The sequence below is a fragment of the Schistocerca americana genome, chromosome 5 (genome assembly GCF_021461395.2).
Source record: "Schistocerca americana isolate TAMUIC-IGC-003095 chromosome 5, iqSchAmer2.1, whole genome shotgun sequence".
NCBI classification, from domain to species: Eukaryota; Metazoa; Arthropoda; class Insecta; order Orthoptera; family Acrididae; genus Schistocerca; species Schistocerca americana.
The window spans coordinates 246,441,254-246,457,863 of NC_060123.1; the positions used below are offsets into that span (position 1 = coordinate 246,441,254).

General features: G+C 41.3%; 1 protein-coding gene across 3 annotated transcripts in view; it reads left to right on the forward strand.

Annotated features, from left to right (window-relative positions):
• Positions 1 to 16,610, forward strand: part of LOC124615731 (trafficking protein particle complex subunit 8) — a 283,551-nt gene that overhangs the window by 30,397 nt on the left and 236,544 nt on the right. For 2 of the 3 annotated variants that reach the window (XM_047143805.1, XM_047143803.1), the window contains exon 5: positions 5,246 to 5,488. The exons of the other annotated variant lie outside the window; for it this stretch is intronic. In XM_047143805.1, coding sequence (XP_046999761.1) covers positions 5,246 to 5,488 — 243 coding nt within the window. The remainder of the gene's footprint in view (positions 1 to 5,245; positions 5,489 to 16,610) is intronic. 3 annotated transcript variants of the gene reach the window in all.

The window sequence follows — 16,610 nt, forward strand, 5'->3', positions numbered from 1 at the left end:
GTGGTTCACATGCGGCCCCTTCTCTCCGCACTGGAGTCCTTTCCTTTACCACCTCTACTTGCGGTCCATTCACATACACCTCCATGGTGTACGCCTTGGTCGCAACTTCGTCTGGACCTTTTGCATGGCCCTAAGAACTCTGTTAACCCTGCCGCTCTCCACTGTCACTGCCTCTCGATTCATGACGTGTTCTGGGGTTCTGAAGTGGTTTACACAGATGGCTTGATGGCTGATGATCACCTAGGCTTTGCTTATCTTCATGGAGAACATATTGAACAGCACTCCTTGCCGGTTGGCTGCAGTGTTTTCACTGCAGAGCTGGCGGCCGTATCTCGTGCTCTTGAGTACATCCGCTCATGCCCTGACGAGTCATTTCTCCTGTGTACTGGCTCATTGAGCAGCCTACAAGCTATCAACCAATGCTACCCTCGCCACCCTCTGTAGTGTCCGTGGTGTTTGTGTGGACCCCAGGACACATTGGAATTCCTGGAAACGAACTTGCCGACAGGCTGGCCAAACAGGCTATGTGGAAACCACTTCTGGAGATAGGCATCTCTGAAGCTGACCTGCATTCTGTCTTACACCGCAGGGTTTTCCAGCTTTGGGAGACGGAATGGCCTAACAGCACACACAATAAACTGCATGTCATTAAGGAGACTATGATTGTGTGGAAGTCTTCCATGCAGTCCTCTCGCAGGGAATCAGTTGTCCTCTGCCGGCTCCGCATTGGCCATATGTGGCTAATGCATGGTTAGCTACTCCATCGTGAGGCCCCACCTCAGTGTCGCTGTGGCTCCCAAATGATAGTCGTCCAACTCTTACTGGATTGCCCACTTTTAGCCGCTCTGCAGCAGACTTTTAACTTCCTCAGCATGCTGCCTTCGGTGTTGGGTGACAATGCCTCCACAGCAGCTCTAGTTTTGTTTTATCCGTGAGACTGGGTTTTATACTTCTGTGTAGGTTTCAGCACATGTCCTTTGTCCCTCTGTCCCCTCCACCCTAGTGCTTTTAGGGTGGAGGTTTTAATGTGTTGCAGAGTGGCTGGTTTTCCCATTTTATTCTCGTTGTTGGCCAGCAACTGTAATCTTTCATGTTTTACTCTTCTGTTTTTAGCATCTCTCTGTTGTTTTCTTGTCCTCTTTTGTTCCTTTTAGTGTTCACTGCCTTCCCTTAATTCTTGTGGCTTTCCCTTTCTTTCCGTTTTGTGTTATATGATTCGTCTGTTTTATTCTCACACTTGTATTGTTTTATTAGGAACAAGGGACTGATGATCTCGTAGTTTGGTCCCTTCCCGCCTTTAAACCAACCAACCAGACCATTATTTTCCACTTTCATAGTGAACTTTAGATTTGGGTAGTATGAGTTAAGGTGTTCCAAACACTCTCCACAAATGTATCAGCCACATACCTGAAGAAGCATGTGGGGTTGTATCTAGCTGTCTCTAACGCTTCTTCCTAAAATTTCTCCACGAGCAGATTGGCAACCACTGAAGATGGGGAACTGCCCATGGCCATTCCTTTTTATCTGCTCGTCTATTTATAACATTTTTAATCGGCTGAGCTTACAAAGCTATTCTAAGTTTTAGATTTGAATCAAAGCTATTGCAGTTATCCTAACTGAATGATTTGTACCCAACGTCCTTGAAGGCATTGACTGTCTTCAAGCACCTTAGTCACAAGTCCTTGAAAGAAAACAGACAGAGTCTACTCCAGTTTCATGAAGCTGAAGCTGTTGTGTTAATCTGGCTGAATTGTGGACCCACAGTATACAGATCGGAGATACATATATAAAGGCTATTGACTCAAACCTCCATGAAGATATTAGGCTGGCCTCTGTGCCAAGGCTGGAGGGCTGCAATGTGTCATCCAGTGGCAGATCCTTGTGGTTGTAGAATCACTAGTATTGGCATACTGTTGGTTGCCATTCATTAGGATCTAATTTCAGGACTGTGAGTGTTCAGGGCATCCACACAAAGTACCACATAGCAGCATTAACAAGGGGACTGGAACTACTCATCATCACTGAGTTTGCCCAAATTTGTGGTGAATGTAAGGCTTGGTCAGAAATATAGGTACAGAAGTGGGAGTTCCAGATGGCTGGGCATTAAGAAAAAATAGCATATGTGGCATGTGTCAGGTCAGGCATGAACTATTTGTGTTACCACAGTTTCCAGGCAGTGCCTGGCGCAACAGAGACAGTATAACATGATAATCTGAGGGTCGTGGGGTCGAGTCTCTGTTGTTGGTTTTTTTTTCCCAGTTCAGAGACTGGTTTGATGCAGCTCTCCATGCTACTCTATCCTGTGCAAGTATTTCCATCTCTGAATAACTACTGCAATCTACATCCTTCTGAATCTTCTTACTTTATTCATCTCTTGGTTTCCCACTATGATTTTTACCCTCCACACTTCCCTCCAGTACTAAATTGGTGATCCCTTGATACCTCAGAACGTGTCCTACCAACCGAACCCTTCTTCTAGTCAAGTAGTGCTACAAATTCCTGTTTTCCCCAATTCTGTTCAATACCTCCTCATTAGTTATGTGAACTACCCATCTAATCTTCAGCATTCTTCTGTAGCACACATTTCGAAAGCTTCTATTATCTTCTTGTCTAAACTAGTTATCGTCCATGTTTCAGTTCCATACATGGCTACACTCCATACAAATACTTTCAGAAAAGATTTCCTGACACTTAAATCTGTAATTGATGTTAACAAATTTTCTTCTTCAGAAATGCTTTCCTTGCCACAGCTAATCTACGTTTTATATCCTCCGTACCGCTCAGTATTTTTAAAATTAAGTGGTTCTCTAGGCACAATCTCTTTAAATTTTTATGTTATGCTGCAAATAAATCAACATATAATGCTCAGTATATTACATTTATTAATATTTTCATAAAAGGCATGAAAAGGAAAGGCAGAGAAAAATTTGAAATTGCAAGTAAATTTCCAGGAAGGTATTGTAAAGCATACATGAGAACTTAATATATAAAATTAAATGCTTTTGTTGTTTTGGTGTTGATTTACATGTGCTGGGATGATATTCATAGTAACTACAGGGGAAGCAATAATTTTCTCCATATTCGCACCCTTTTTAAGCACTATATTTTTAAAATTACATGGTTCTTTTTAAGTTTCTGTAGGAAAACAGACTTGGTTTACATTCATGAAACTGATGAAACATGAAGTCCTGTCTTTCCTGTAATTACAATCTTCCTTGAAACTTATTTGCAAAGTCTATGTGGAAGCTGTAAGTGTAATCCTTTCTTGGAAATTTGTCTGCAATCCCAAAATGTCCTCTGCCTTTCCATTTTATGCCCTTTATGAAAATATTAATAAATACACCATATGGACATTATAGCAGTTAATGTGCAGTGTGAATAATGCAAAAGTTGAAAAAAAAAAAAGAAGTTTCTGCTTAGAGACTCAACCCCACGACCCCTGGATTACTGTTCGGTGCTCTTTCTACTGTGCCTGCTGCTGCATAGAAACTACACAACATAAGTGGCTTGTGCCTTGTCTGACGCATACCAGAAATGCTATTTTTTTCTAAATGCTTCATTATCTGGAGCTCCCGCTTCTGTCATTTTCATTTCTGGCCAAGCCCTGCATATACCATACATTTAAGCGAAATTGGTGATGACAAGGAGACATAGTCCCCTTGTAAGTGTCTGACAAATACCAACTCTACTCAACTCAGGGTTAGAGCCACCTAGAAACTGGGTGGCTCCAGCCCTGAGCTATGTAAAGAATTATTTTAGATTTAATGAATTGTAGGGGGCGTCACTCCTGGATTTGTTGTTATTAATGCATTGTCTTATAGTTCTTAATGTTTACCACAATTACATGACCATTTCCACAATCTGCCTTAACAGGGGGCTGTCATGGCTGCTCTGTGATTTACGCTGAGTATGACCTGTAGATCCATTTACCAATCAAATTTACTGTGTTTGATTCAGAATTATATAGGATTTTGATAACACTGGAGCAAGTGAGATATACCAGGACTGTGGAATTTTTCATCAGCTCTTACTCCTTGAGTCTACTGCTGTACAACAAATGCACTCAGCAAACAAACGAATCTAAGCTATCCAGAATATCCTTGAATGCCTACAAAGGCATGGGTCAGTGGTTCAATTTCACTTGGTACCAGCCTGCATTGGCATTCAGGATGAAAAGCAGATGATATCTGGGAAAGCATATACTGAAAATCATTTTGTTGAATTTGTTGTGCCCCTAAATACACTCTCTTCACTATTAAGGTACTATGTTGTGCATAAGTGGGAAGAGAAGTGGCTGGAAATGAGAAACTATAGCTGATTTTTTCCAGCTGCTGCTTACTCAAATTTGGTGTGTCACCTTTTAAGTACGAAGCCGAGATATTCTTCATCTACAAATAACAACTCCTCCAAAAGAAATTTTTTAATAAAAATGAGTTGTCAGTTACATACCTGAAATTACTATTTATATTGCAGCCGCTGTAGAAACAATATGGAGCAGTTGTAATATATTTCTAGATTTCTTACTAAATACTGGTTCTCAGAACTTCATAATGCTGGCTTTCATGGGATACTTGGTGTCCATTTTCAAACATTGGCCAGTTCAAATATTTCCCTGTCTCTGTGGGTCAAACAAACCTATTACCATATATGTGCTGCCCTTCTTTGTGTACATTTAAATATCCCATGTTTCTGTGGGTCCCAAACACTTGAGCAATATTCTAGCGTCCTTTGTAGACCTAGTGCATGGTCCCCGTATACTATCCATGAATCGAGGGCGCTGATAACCTTGCCATTGAGTTCCCCTAAACCTAAATCCCCCCCATCTCTCTCTCTCTCTCTCTCTCTCTCTCTCTCTCTCTCTCTCACACACACACACACACACACACACACACACACACAGATTGAGTCTACCACACGCTTTATCTACAACTGAGTTTTTGTGATCATTTCATTCCGTTTTGTACCCCTCTCAGAAGCAAAACTAGTTAACTCGGTTAACTCCAATGAGAGAGGAAAGTTGCTGAGAAATTTCCCTTTCATTGACATGGTGTTATTTTTACTGCATGTGAAACTGGCATTAACTATGGATACTAGATTTGTCATGTTATCCACTGAGTAATGTCTTTTTGTCATATTGTCACATTTTCACTACTGATACTGTACATTTTGTTGTTCTGAAGTTCAGTAGTATGCTGCACCATTTTTGGTAAATTTAGTTGTAGCTTTGTGTGTGTCTTGTTTGTAGGATGCCAGTGATCACGATAGTAGTCCACGGACTCCTGCAGAGGTTGGCGGGGTGACGGGTATGCCGAGCTGTGTGAGTGCCGACGTTAGCTGTGACAGTGCCTCTCCAACTGAGGTAATAAAGTCCGGCAGTGCTCTCGAAGTGGCCCAGGAAGCGGGCGAGAACTCACCTGTCCCGGTCACCCACCACCCCCTCAGCCCTGATGCCGATGTCCGAGATTGTTTAGTAGTTAACTCAGACGAGGTATTACCTTGATAGTAAAATTTTTTTCTTCAAACTTGGTAAATATTGGGAAGTATTGAATTAATTACCTAATCATTGTTTGTTTTTCTATTGCTGCCCACATACTGCATATTGTTTATATTTGTTGTGAAAATCTAGCGGAAAACTATCATTGATCAAGGTGTTAATAAAGAGGGAACTAGGTAGTTTCTTTGTCTTGTGAGAAATGCAGCTAGTTATTTACTTGGAATAAGTATAGAGAATTTAAAACATTTTTGAACTGATCTATTTTTAATACTTCTGTCTTGTATTGCCTCAAGTGTCACCTGCCTTGAAGTATAACAGAGGCTTGAGTTGTTTAGAACATGATACTTATTTCATTGCCTGTTGCATTGGTGCATGGAGATAAGTTTTTGTTCATATTCTATACTACAGTAGGCTTCCATGACAGCTGCAGAAGTGCGCAAAGCTGAGTACAACATCCAAAGGTACAGTAACACTGTTTTTGAGGCAAATACTTCATTCAGTTATATTTGGAAATTTTATAACAACACATGCTTAGCCTTTAAATTAACGGACTGGAATATAGGGTCACTCAGATTTTGTTTCCTGTTACACTTAGTGGTAAGTCATTGTTGCACATGTAAACTCCAATAGCGGACTAAATATAAAATCTTTGTTTATACGGTATATTGCGGACCCCTACCAGATGCAACAACATTGTGATGTATGTATTATGCTAACAAAGTGAAGGTTTTTTTACTGATACTGTAGCATGTGAAGACAGCACTGTCAAAAGCACTACTTTATACCCACAGCTTTTCATTGGTAATTCATCTTGTTACCTAAAGAAGACTGTTATTGATTGACTGATCTGTATGTGATGTTAAAATGTCACTCTTTTGATAAATTATCGTTATTGGAATATATCAGTAGTCTGTGTACATAGCCTTTTAGAAAGTTTGCTACAAAATGTGTAATAGTTCCCTTTTTTAAAATATTTCTGAGTTGAACTGCTTAGTCCACAAATACTGACCTTTCTAGGCAGTACCTACATAAAAAGTATATTATTAAATAGAAGTTCCAAGGTACACAGGCAACCCAGTAAGTATGTCTGCAGTCCCAATTTTCTGAGCATATTCTTTGAAAAACAAATGTCAAATATTCTTGTTTATCTTTTTGCAAGAGTGCAATTCTGATTGAATTTATCCACAGTAAATAAACATTACCACCTAAAATTTGGTATCTGACTTCTACAGGGTGTTAAAAAAAGGTACGGCCAAACTTTCAGGAAACATTCCTCACACACAAAGAAAGAAAATACGTTATATGGACGTGTGTCTGGAAACTCTTACTTTCCATGTTAGAGCTCATTTTATTACTTCTCTTCAAATCACATTAATCATGGAATGAAAACATACAGCAACAGAATGTACCAGCGTGACTTCAAACACTTTGTTAAAGGAAATGATCAAAATGTCCTCCGTTAGCGAGGATACATGCATCCACCCTCCATTGCATGGAATCCCTGATGCGCTGATGCAGCCCTGGAGAATGGCGTATTCTATCACAGCTGTCCACAATACGAGCACAAAGAGTCTCTACATTTGGTACCGAGGTTGCGTAGACAAGAGCTTTCAAATGCCCCCATAAATGAAAGTCAAGAGGGTTGAGGTCAGGAGAGCGTGGAGGCCATGGAATTGGTCCGCCTCTACCAATCCATCGGTCACCGAATCTGTTGCTGAGAAGCGTACGAACACTTCGACTGAAGTGTGCAGGAGCTCCATCGTGTATGAACCACATGTTGTGTCTTACTTGTAAAGGCACATGTTCTAGCAGCACAGGTAGAGTATCCCGTATGAAATCATGATAATGTGCTCCATTGAGCGTAGATGGAAGAACATGGGGCCCAGTCAAGACACCACCAACAATGCCTGCCCAAACGTTCACAGAAAATATGTGTTGATGAGGTGATTGCACAATTGCGTGCGGATTCTCGTCAGCCCACACATGTTGATTGTGAAAATTTACAATTTGATCACGTTGGAATGAAGCCCCATCCGTAAAGAGAACATTTGCACTGAAATGAGGATTGACACATTGTTGGGTGAACCATTCGCAGAAGTGTACCCGTGGAGGCCAATCAGCAGCTGATAGTGCCTGCACACACTGTACATGGTACTGAAACAACTGGTTCTCCTGTAGCACTCTCCATACAGTGGCGTGGTCAACGTTACCTTGTACAGCAGCAATTTCTCTGACGCTGACATTAGGGTTATCGTCAACTGCACGAAGAATTGCCTCGTCCATTGCAGGTGTCCTCGTCGTTCTAGGTCTTCCCCAGTCGCAAGTCATAGGCTGGAATGTTCCGTGCTCCCTAGGATGCCGATCAATTGCTTCGAACGTCTTCCTGTCGGGACACCTTCGTTCTGGAAATCTGTCTCGATACAAACGTACCGCGCCACGGCTACTGCCCCGTGCTAATCCATACATCAAATGGGCATCTGCCAACTCCGCATTTGTAAACATTGCACTGACTGCAAAACCACGTTCCTGATGAACACTAACCTGTTGATGCTACGTACTGATGTGCTTGATGCTAGTACTGTAGAGCAATGAGTCGCATGTCAACACAAGCACCGAAGTCAACATTACCTTCCTTCAATTAGGCCAACTGGCAGTGAATCGAAGAAGTACAGTACATACTGATGAAACTAAAATGAGCTCTAACATGGAAATTAAGCATTTCCGGACACATGTCCACATAACATCTTTTCTTTATTTGTGTGTGAGGAATGTTTCCTGAAAGTTTGGCCGTACCTTTTTGCAACACCCTGTATATTAAAAGTGAGCTTACTTTTTGTTAATCTGACTTTAGGTATTCAAAGCTTTCTCTTGCTGTCATGACATTTTCTTTGTATAATCATCTTCCAATATTGTTTGCAATAAATATGTGCACTTTGCTTCGGGTATGCTTTAGGTGTGAAACAGTTATCCCACTTTCTGCTACTGAAAAGCAATTTTTTCTAAAGTAATGTCAATAGAAATATGCTATATGGGAGTCACTTCATCATTTTAATTTTCTTTACTCCTGTCACTAGCACACACTTACGTGATCCATAATAAAATGGAGACATCTAAAAGCCAAGGAGGTAAGTACAATTTTTGGGTACCTGGAGTTGATTACATCATTGAGTGGGTAAGAGTTCTTGTGTTGACATACCATGGGATATAAGTTGTGATGAGAGGTTCAGAGATCTAGCAGAAGAAATAAGTAGCCCAGCCTGATTTAAAATGTATTCCTTGGTTGCTAAGGAAAATAAAACTGCATAGCCAAATTATTCTCAAAATGTTGTCCCCTTGGCAGTATGCTGTGGCTCAAAAGTGATAAATATATATGCTGATATGGACTTTGAAGTTGAAAATGTTTTAAGAGATAAGATTTTCAAGCATAATTGCAGGGAAAATTGCAAATATATTCGCTTAGGTAATGGTTATTAAGAGTATGGATGAATTTTATTTGGGCTGCCAAGAAACTATTTGTCGCTTGCTGGGTTGTTTTAAATTTTACCTCTTGTTGCAGGTATGAATTTCTATCTCTTGGTTGTGGATGATACAGTTTTTGAAACTGTAGTTGCTGAGTGGACTTTTTTTAACAAGATTTCTTTTATCAGGAATTTGGCATCATTGGGAAAACTGTACATTATTGTCAGTGAGAAATTTTTATTCCAGAACACTAGTAACAGGTAGTGGCTACAGCTTCTGAAAGGTTTGTTGTTGAAAGGGTGAATGAGACAACTTCTAAACAGTTGACCTTCTGAAACAGCATATTAAGAACTCCGCGGAAAGGCTTTCACAACAAGCAATGGATTTTTTTTTAATTTTTTAGGAAGGGTAACTAACACTACTGTTTTATAGTCAGTCATTGATCACTGTATTCTGTTGTCAAGAACTTGAACTGTAACCACTGTCAGGGGGCATCATAGACATGTGATTCCTAAGGAACCCCACTGAAATTGCCTTCAGCTGAAGATACACAAGAATCTTATGGACTAAACTGGGCTATATTTCACTAATCTGATATGGACTTCGAAGTTGAAAAATGTTAAATTTTCAAGCGTAATTGTGGGGAAAATCACATCTGCATCTGTACTCTGTAAACCTCCATGAAGTACATGGTGGATGATAAGCCATATTGTACCAGTTATTATGGTTTTTTCCCCATCCCAGTCATGTATGGAGTGCAGGAAGAATGTTTATTTGAATGCCTCTGTGCGTGCAGTAATCATTCCAGGCTTGTCTTCACAATTCCTACGTGTGTGATGTGTAGGGGGCTGCAGTATATTGCTAGAGTCATCATTTAAAACTGGTTCTTGAAACTTATTAATATACTTTATTGAGATAGTTTACATCTGTCTTCAAAAGTCTTCCATTTCAGTTCCTTCAGTATCTTTGTGACACTTCCACAGATCAAACATGTGGCTATTCATGCTACCCTTCTCTTATACGTTCAATATCCCCTGCTAGTCCTGTTTGATACAGGTCCCACAAATGTGTTTAATATTATAGAATCGGTCCCACAAGTGATTTGTAAGCAATCTCCTTAGTAGACTGATTGCATTTCCCCAGTATTCTACCAACAAACTGAAGTCTACCGTCTGCTTTATTCACAATTGAGCTTATATTATTCAATTTCATATCCCTACAGTGTTGCACTCATGTATTTGTATGATATGGCCAATTTCATCTGTGACTCATTGTCATAGGATATTATGTTTTTTTTAAGTGTAAAATTTTACATTTCTGAACATTTAAAGGAAGTTGCCAATATTTGCACCCCTTTGAAATATTATCAAGAGCTGACTGAATATTTATGCAGCTTTCTTTCAGACATTACTTCATTATAGGTAACTACATTATCTACAAAAAGTCTGAGGTTACTATTAATATCATCTGCAAGGTCATTAATATATGACATGAACAGCAAGGGCCCCAACACACTTCTCTGGGGCTCACTTGAAGCTACTTCAAAATCTGACAATGGCTGTCCATACAAGATAACATGCTGCGTCCTCACTACCACAAACTCCTCAATCCAGTCTCAAATTTAACTTGATATGCCGTATAATTGTACTTTCAACACTAAGTCTACATGTGGCACTAAGTCAAATGCTTTCCAGAAATCAAGAAGTACTGCATTTACTTGATTGCCTTGATAGAAAGCTTTCACTGTCATGTGAGAAAAGAACAAATTGGGTTTCACATGATTGATGTTTTTGGAATCAGTGCTGGTTGGCATGGAGGAGGTCATTCTGTTAAAGATACCATATTATGTTCGAGCTCAGAATATGTTCTATGATCCTACAACAAATTGATATCAAGGATATTGGATGATATTTTGTGGATCACTTCTTGTAGATGGGTGTGACCTATGCATGGGCATTAAGAGTGTAAAAGAGTTAGGGCAAATTTTTACTCAAATTATAACTCAGTAACATAAGTAGTGATTTAACTGTGAGTTAGGGAATTAACGTCGTGTTGCTTCACAAATATCATCTGGGATTTCGTATAGTGTGCTGGATTAAGGAGTACACTAGAGTTTCCCATGGATTATGGTCTTTTACCATATTCATCCATATTACTTCTGCACTTTTGCTGGTGTCATCTACCCTCCCTCCTGATGTTGCTGATAATAAGATAGCAATAGATCAGAATATATATTGTAATTACCAGATTGATCAGCTGCTATGGTGGGTCATGGATCTTTCTAGACTGAGGTCACGATGCTGGAATATCACTACGGAAGGCTATATTTGCAGCGCAACTGTGAGTGCATGGCTGTTAGATGCCTGCTGAGACATCAGGGAAAAAACATTGAAAAACCATTCATTTATTACTCAAAGAACATCGGCTGTGTCATTGCCCTGGATGCTGGTGCCCACAATATGTAAATAGGACATGCCCAGTTGAAGGGGGTTTCACAGTAAGTATGTGGCACATGGCCACAGCAGGTAGTGGGCGAGTGAGTGATGGGGTCAGTCCCAGTGGCACCAGGAGATCCCCATCCCAGCATGGCGAGGTCTCTGTGTCAGCCCCACTGCTTAGTGGCAGCCGAACAGCTTGGGATGAGGCTTGCCGGATTGCCCTGTAGATCCAGGGTAGAAGAGGCAGCTCACAGCAGCTAAGTCTGCCAATGTGTGCAAAGGCAGACAGTAAGAAGTTTGTCTGCATAGGCAACAGTGGCTGAGTGGCTGCATGTCTCCAGGCAAGAGCCGGACGCTTACAGGATGGAAGGCGGGCACTGACTGAAGTAGGCCCCGAAGTGGTGAGCACCAAGTCCACAGTGTCGAATTTGACACAAGCAGCATTGTCACAGCTAGCAGTGTCAGAGGTTGAAGAGGATACTGGTTGAACCGTGTTGACTCGTGGATCAACATAGGTCCATCCTTGAGACAGGTGATCAGCTGAGTGGAGATGCCTTTGACTAAAAATTGAGTTTTTGTATGGCCTTGGCCCATCCTTGCTTTGCTACTACATCAGTTTTGATCATGTAAGCCACAAGAAGTCTGTGGATGAGATGTAAAGTAACCAGGTCATCCAATATGTGTGACTACGGCTTTCAGGTGCTTCAGTACTGTTGTACCCCCAGTCAGTGTGTGTGGTGACAATGTGAGATAACTGCCGTGGCACATTGGTAGCAATACTCATTGCAATAGGCACATGTCTCTGGTGAAACTTTGCTCAGCCATCTGACTTGACCTGTTACTCTGGCAGTGGCAGAGGGAAATACCTTAATTTTCTTCAGCTACGTCCTTGGGGTGCAAAAATATGACTGACCTTATAGGAATGCCAAAATTTGACACATACCTGCATTTTGAGACACAGTTAGGAAGATAGATATTGTCCAATATTTTGACAGCTCACTCTTGAATCCTGTTACAGTTTGGTTTGTCAGAAGTTATAAAACATGTAGACATTTTTTGGTTGCGAGTAACTGTGAGTTAAGAACAGCAATTGAAATTTACATATATAAGTAACAACAGCTTTATTTATGCTTCCACAAAGCATTTCCAATAATTAAACCAAATGGTGTTACAAAGTGATTGGTTACAGAGTATAAATACAACTTGATAATAAGGATAATTTCTCTAACACATTCTTCTGCGGAAGATCATTTTGCATGTTTTAGACAGTACTTTGAATAAGTGTAGGTAATAGTGCTCTGCTCTTCACTTAAGTTATACTACAGGAATAACAAATTCCCTGAAATCATCTCATTGCATGAATGTAGTGACTGGTTTTTAATTCACAGCTAGCATTTAGCCATTTCTCTCCATTCTGCTCCATGTTCTGTTATTATTTAAAGCCAGTATTGTGTATGAAATGAAGTTTTGACTGACATAATGCCTTACATTCAGTGTGTGAGGTATTATATCTTTTGAATTTAGACTATTGTGCTGTTAATAAAAGGTAGTTGAAAGTATCTTGTAAAACTAATAAAACATATTTAATTTGAGTTTCTGCAGAACTTTACGCTGTTGACAGTCTTTTTAAATAGAGCTACTTACTAGCTGTAAGAAAATTATGATCAGGGTTAACATGGGGATCTGAAAAAGAAAGATGATCCATAGGAATTGAATGCCATACTTTACACAAAGCTGCTCCCAATTTGGTATGAGTCTTGGGGGATGACCTTGAACAGCAGTATTCCTCCAAAAAGTATCCCAGCATGATGGATGGCTTTCAGATTGGAAGATCAAGTTAGCTGAACTGTGTGCTGAATTGTTTGCTGTTGAAGTTCCATGAGTCAAGTTCTTCTAACAATGTATTGTCATCCTGTAGAGTGAAATTTTACCACACTGCACAAATTTAGCACTCCACATAGGAAGTGATGGAGATCTAGTGAGCAGCAAAATATCCACCACTCTTACACGGGCTGTCCTTTCCTTTGATGGATACTAATGGCTTCCAGCTTTTTGCTGGAGGCAAAATACTTCATCATTTTCAAAGCTAAACTGCCACTTATTGGTGATGGTAATGTTGTTTGATTAAGCTGGAGTCTGCAGAAAGCACCTAATGAGAACTTACTTTCTTTGACTGCATGGCAACACATATTGGCAGTATTATGAAAAGAATGGACTATCTTAGCCAGCTTCATCCTGACCCACAACTTCTTCACTTTTGAAGGCCAGACATACCAACAATTAAAGGGAACAGCCATGGGTACCAGGATGGCCCCCTCGTACGCCAACCTATTCATGGGTCGCTTAGAGGAAGCCTTCTTGGTTACCCAGGTCTGCCAACCCAAAGTTTGGTACAGATTTATTGATGACATCTTCATGATCTGGACTCACAGTGAAGAAAAGCTCCAGAATTTCCTCTCCAACCTCAACTCCTTTGGTTCCATCAGATTCACCTGGTCCTACTCTAAATCCCATGCCACTTTCCTTGACGTTGACCTCCATCTGTCCAATGGCCAGCTTCACACGTCCGTCGACATCAAACCCACCAACAAGCAACAGTACCTCCATTATGACAGCTGCCACCCATTCCACATCAAACGGTCCCTTCCCTACAGCTTAAGTCTTCATGGCAAACAAATCTGCTCCAGTCCTGAATCCCTAAACCATTACACCAATAACCTGAAAACAGCTTTCGCATCCCGCAACTACCCTCCTGACCTGGTACAGAAGCAAATAACCAGAGCCACTTCCTCATCCCTTCAAACCCAGAACCTCCCACAGAAGAACCTCAAAAGTGCCCCACTTGTGACAGGATACTTTCCGGGACTGGATCAGACTCTGAATGTGGCTCTCCAGCAGGGATACGACTTCCTCAAATCCTGCCCTGAAATGAGATCCATCCTTCATGAAATCCTCCCCACTCCACCAAGAGTGTCTTTCCGCCATCCACCTAACCTTCGTAACCTCTTAGTTCATCCCTATGAAATCCTCAAACCTCCTTCCCTACCCTCTGGCTCCTACCCTTGTAACCGCCCCCGGTGTAAAATCTGTCCTATGCACCCTCCCACCACCACCTACTCCAGTCCTGTAACCCGGAAGGTGTACACGATCAAAGGCAGAGCCACGTGTGAAAGCACCCACGTGATTTACCAACTGACCTGCCTACACTGTGAAGCTTTCTATGTGGGAATGACCAGCAACAAACTGTCCATTCGCATGAATGGACACAGGCAGACAGTGTTTGTTGGTAATGAGGATCACCCTGTGGCTAAACATGCCTTGGTGCACAGCCAGCACATCTTGGCACAGTGTTACACCGTCCGGGTTATCTGGATACTTCCCACCAACACCAACCTGTCAGAACTCCGGAGATGGGAACTTGCCCTTCAGTATATCCTCTTTTCTCGTTATCTGCCAGGCCTCAACCTCCGCTAATTTCAAGTTGCCGCCACTCATACCTCACCTGTCTTTCAACAACATCTTTGCCTCCTTACTTCCGCCTCGACTGACATCTCTGCCCAAACTCTTTGCCTTTACAAATGTCTGCTTGTGTCTGTGTATGTGGGGATGGTGTGTGTGTGTGTGTGTGTGTGTGTGTGTGTGTGTGTGTGTGTGTGTGTGTGTGTGTGTGTGTGTGTGTGCGCGCGCGCACACATTTTCCCATTACCATGGGAAAATGTATCATTCAGATCAATACTGAAGTTCAGTCGGCATCCACAGAAGACTGCGGGTCCATCTAGTAGCGAGTGTGCAGCGACAGACTTGATAGTATTCTTTTTCTTGTCAGGAAAGGATGCTGTCATTTCTGCGTCTTCAATAGTTTTATACATTGTCTGTCTTGCACGACGTCGATATCTTCTGTATGGCATCTTGGCAGCGTTCAATGCAGTTGCCTGTGCAGCAGCAGCAGCGCGAATGAGCCGCTGCGCGGCGCTCGCTCGCTTTTATAGCAAGCTAAGTCCGCGGCTGGCGCGCTGCCAAGATGGCCTTGAGCCGCCTTATCGGCGGGGTCAAAGGTCAAGCGCTCAGAGAGCTGACGTAACATGCTGTTGCATACTCTATGCCGACAGATTCTAGATGTACCCTTGTCCGGTTCTCAGCTACGCTACAGATCAATTTATTTATGAAAATACAACGTACAATCTCCAACAAATTTTACATATTCACATGTACCTTTACCTTTAATCCAAATAAATACAGTTTCATTAACAGATATTTTACGTCTATTACGTGTATACAAGGAGAAGGGTGAGGGTGACATATAACATGATTTTCCAAAGTCTTTATTTGCGAATTCAGTCACATGATATGTTCGATAGGCTATGACGTCACGATCGACGAAGCTCTCCAGTCCTGATACATTGGGTACGCCTGTACCACCTCGTACAATTGCGACTGTTAACCAGCCATTACCATGGGAAAATGTATCATTCAGATCAATACTGAAGTTCAGTCGGCATCCACAGAAGACTGCGGGTCCATCTAGTAGCGAGTGTGCAGCGACAGACTTGATAGTATTCTTTTTCTTGTCGGCAAAGGATGTTGTCATTTCTATGTCTTCAATAGTTTTATACATTGTCTGTCTTGCACGACGTCGATATCTTCTGTATCTATTACGTGCCATACAGAAGATATCGACGTCGTGCAAGACAGACAATGTATAAAACTATTGAAGACGTAGAAATGACAACATCCTTTGCTGACAAGAAAAAGAATACTATCAAGTCTGTCGCTGCACACTCGCTACTAGATGGACCCGCAGTCTTCTGTGGATGCCGACTGAACTTCAATATTGATCTGAATGATACATTTTCCCATGGTAATGGCTGGTTAACAGTCGCAATTGTACGAGGTGGTACAGGCGTACCCAATGTATCAGGACCGGAGAGTTTTGTCGATCGTGACGTCATAGCCTATCGAACATATCACGTGACCGAATTCGCAAATAAAGACTTTGGAAAATCATGTTATATGTCACCCTCGCCCTTTTCCTTGTATACACGTAATAGACATAAGATATCTGTTAATGCAACCGTATTTATTTGGATTAAAGGTAAAGGTACATGTGAATATGTTAAATTTGTTGGAGACTGTACTTTATATTTTCATAAATAAATTGACCTGTAGCGTAGCTGAAAACCGGACAAGGGTACCTGTCCTTTTTTCCCCCTAAGGTAAGT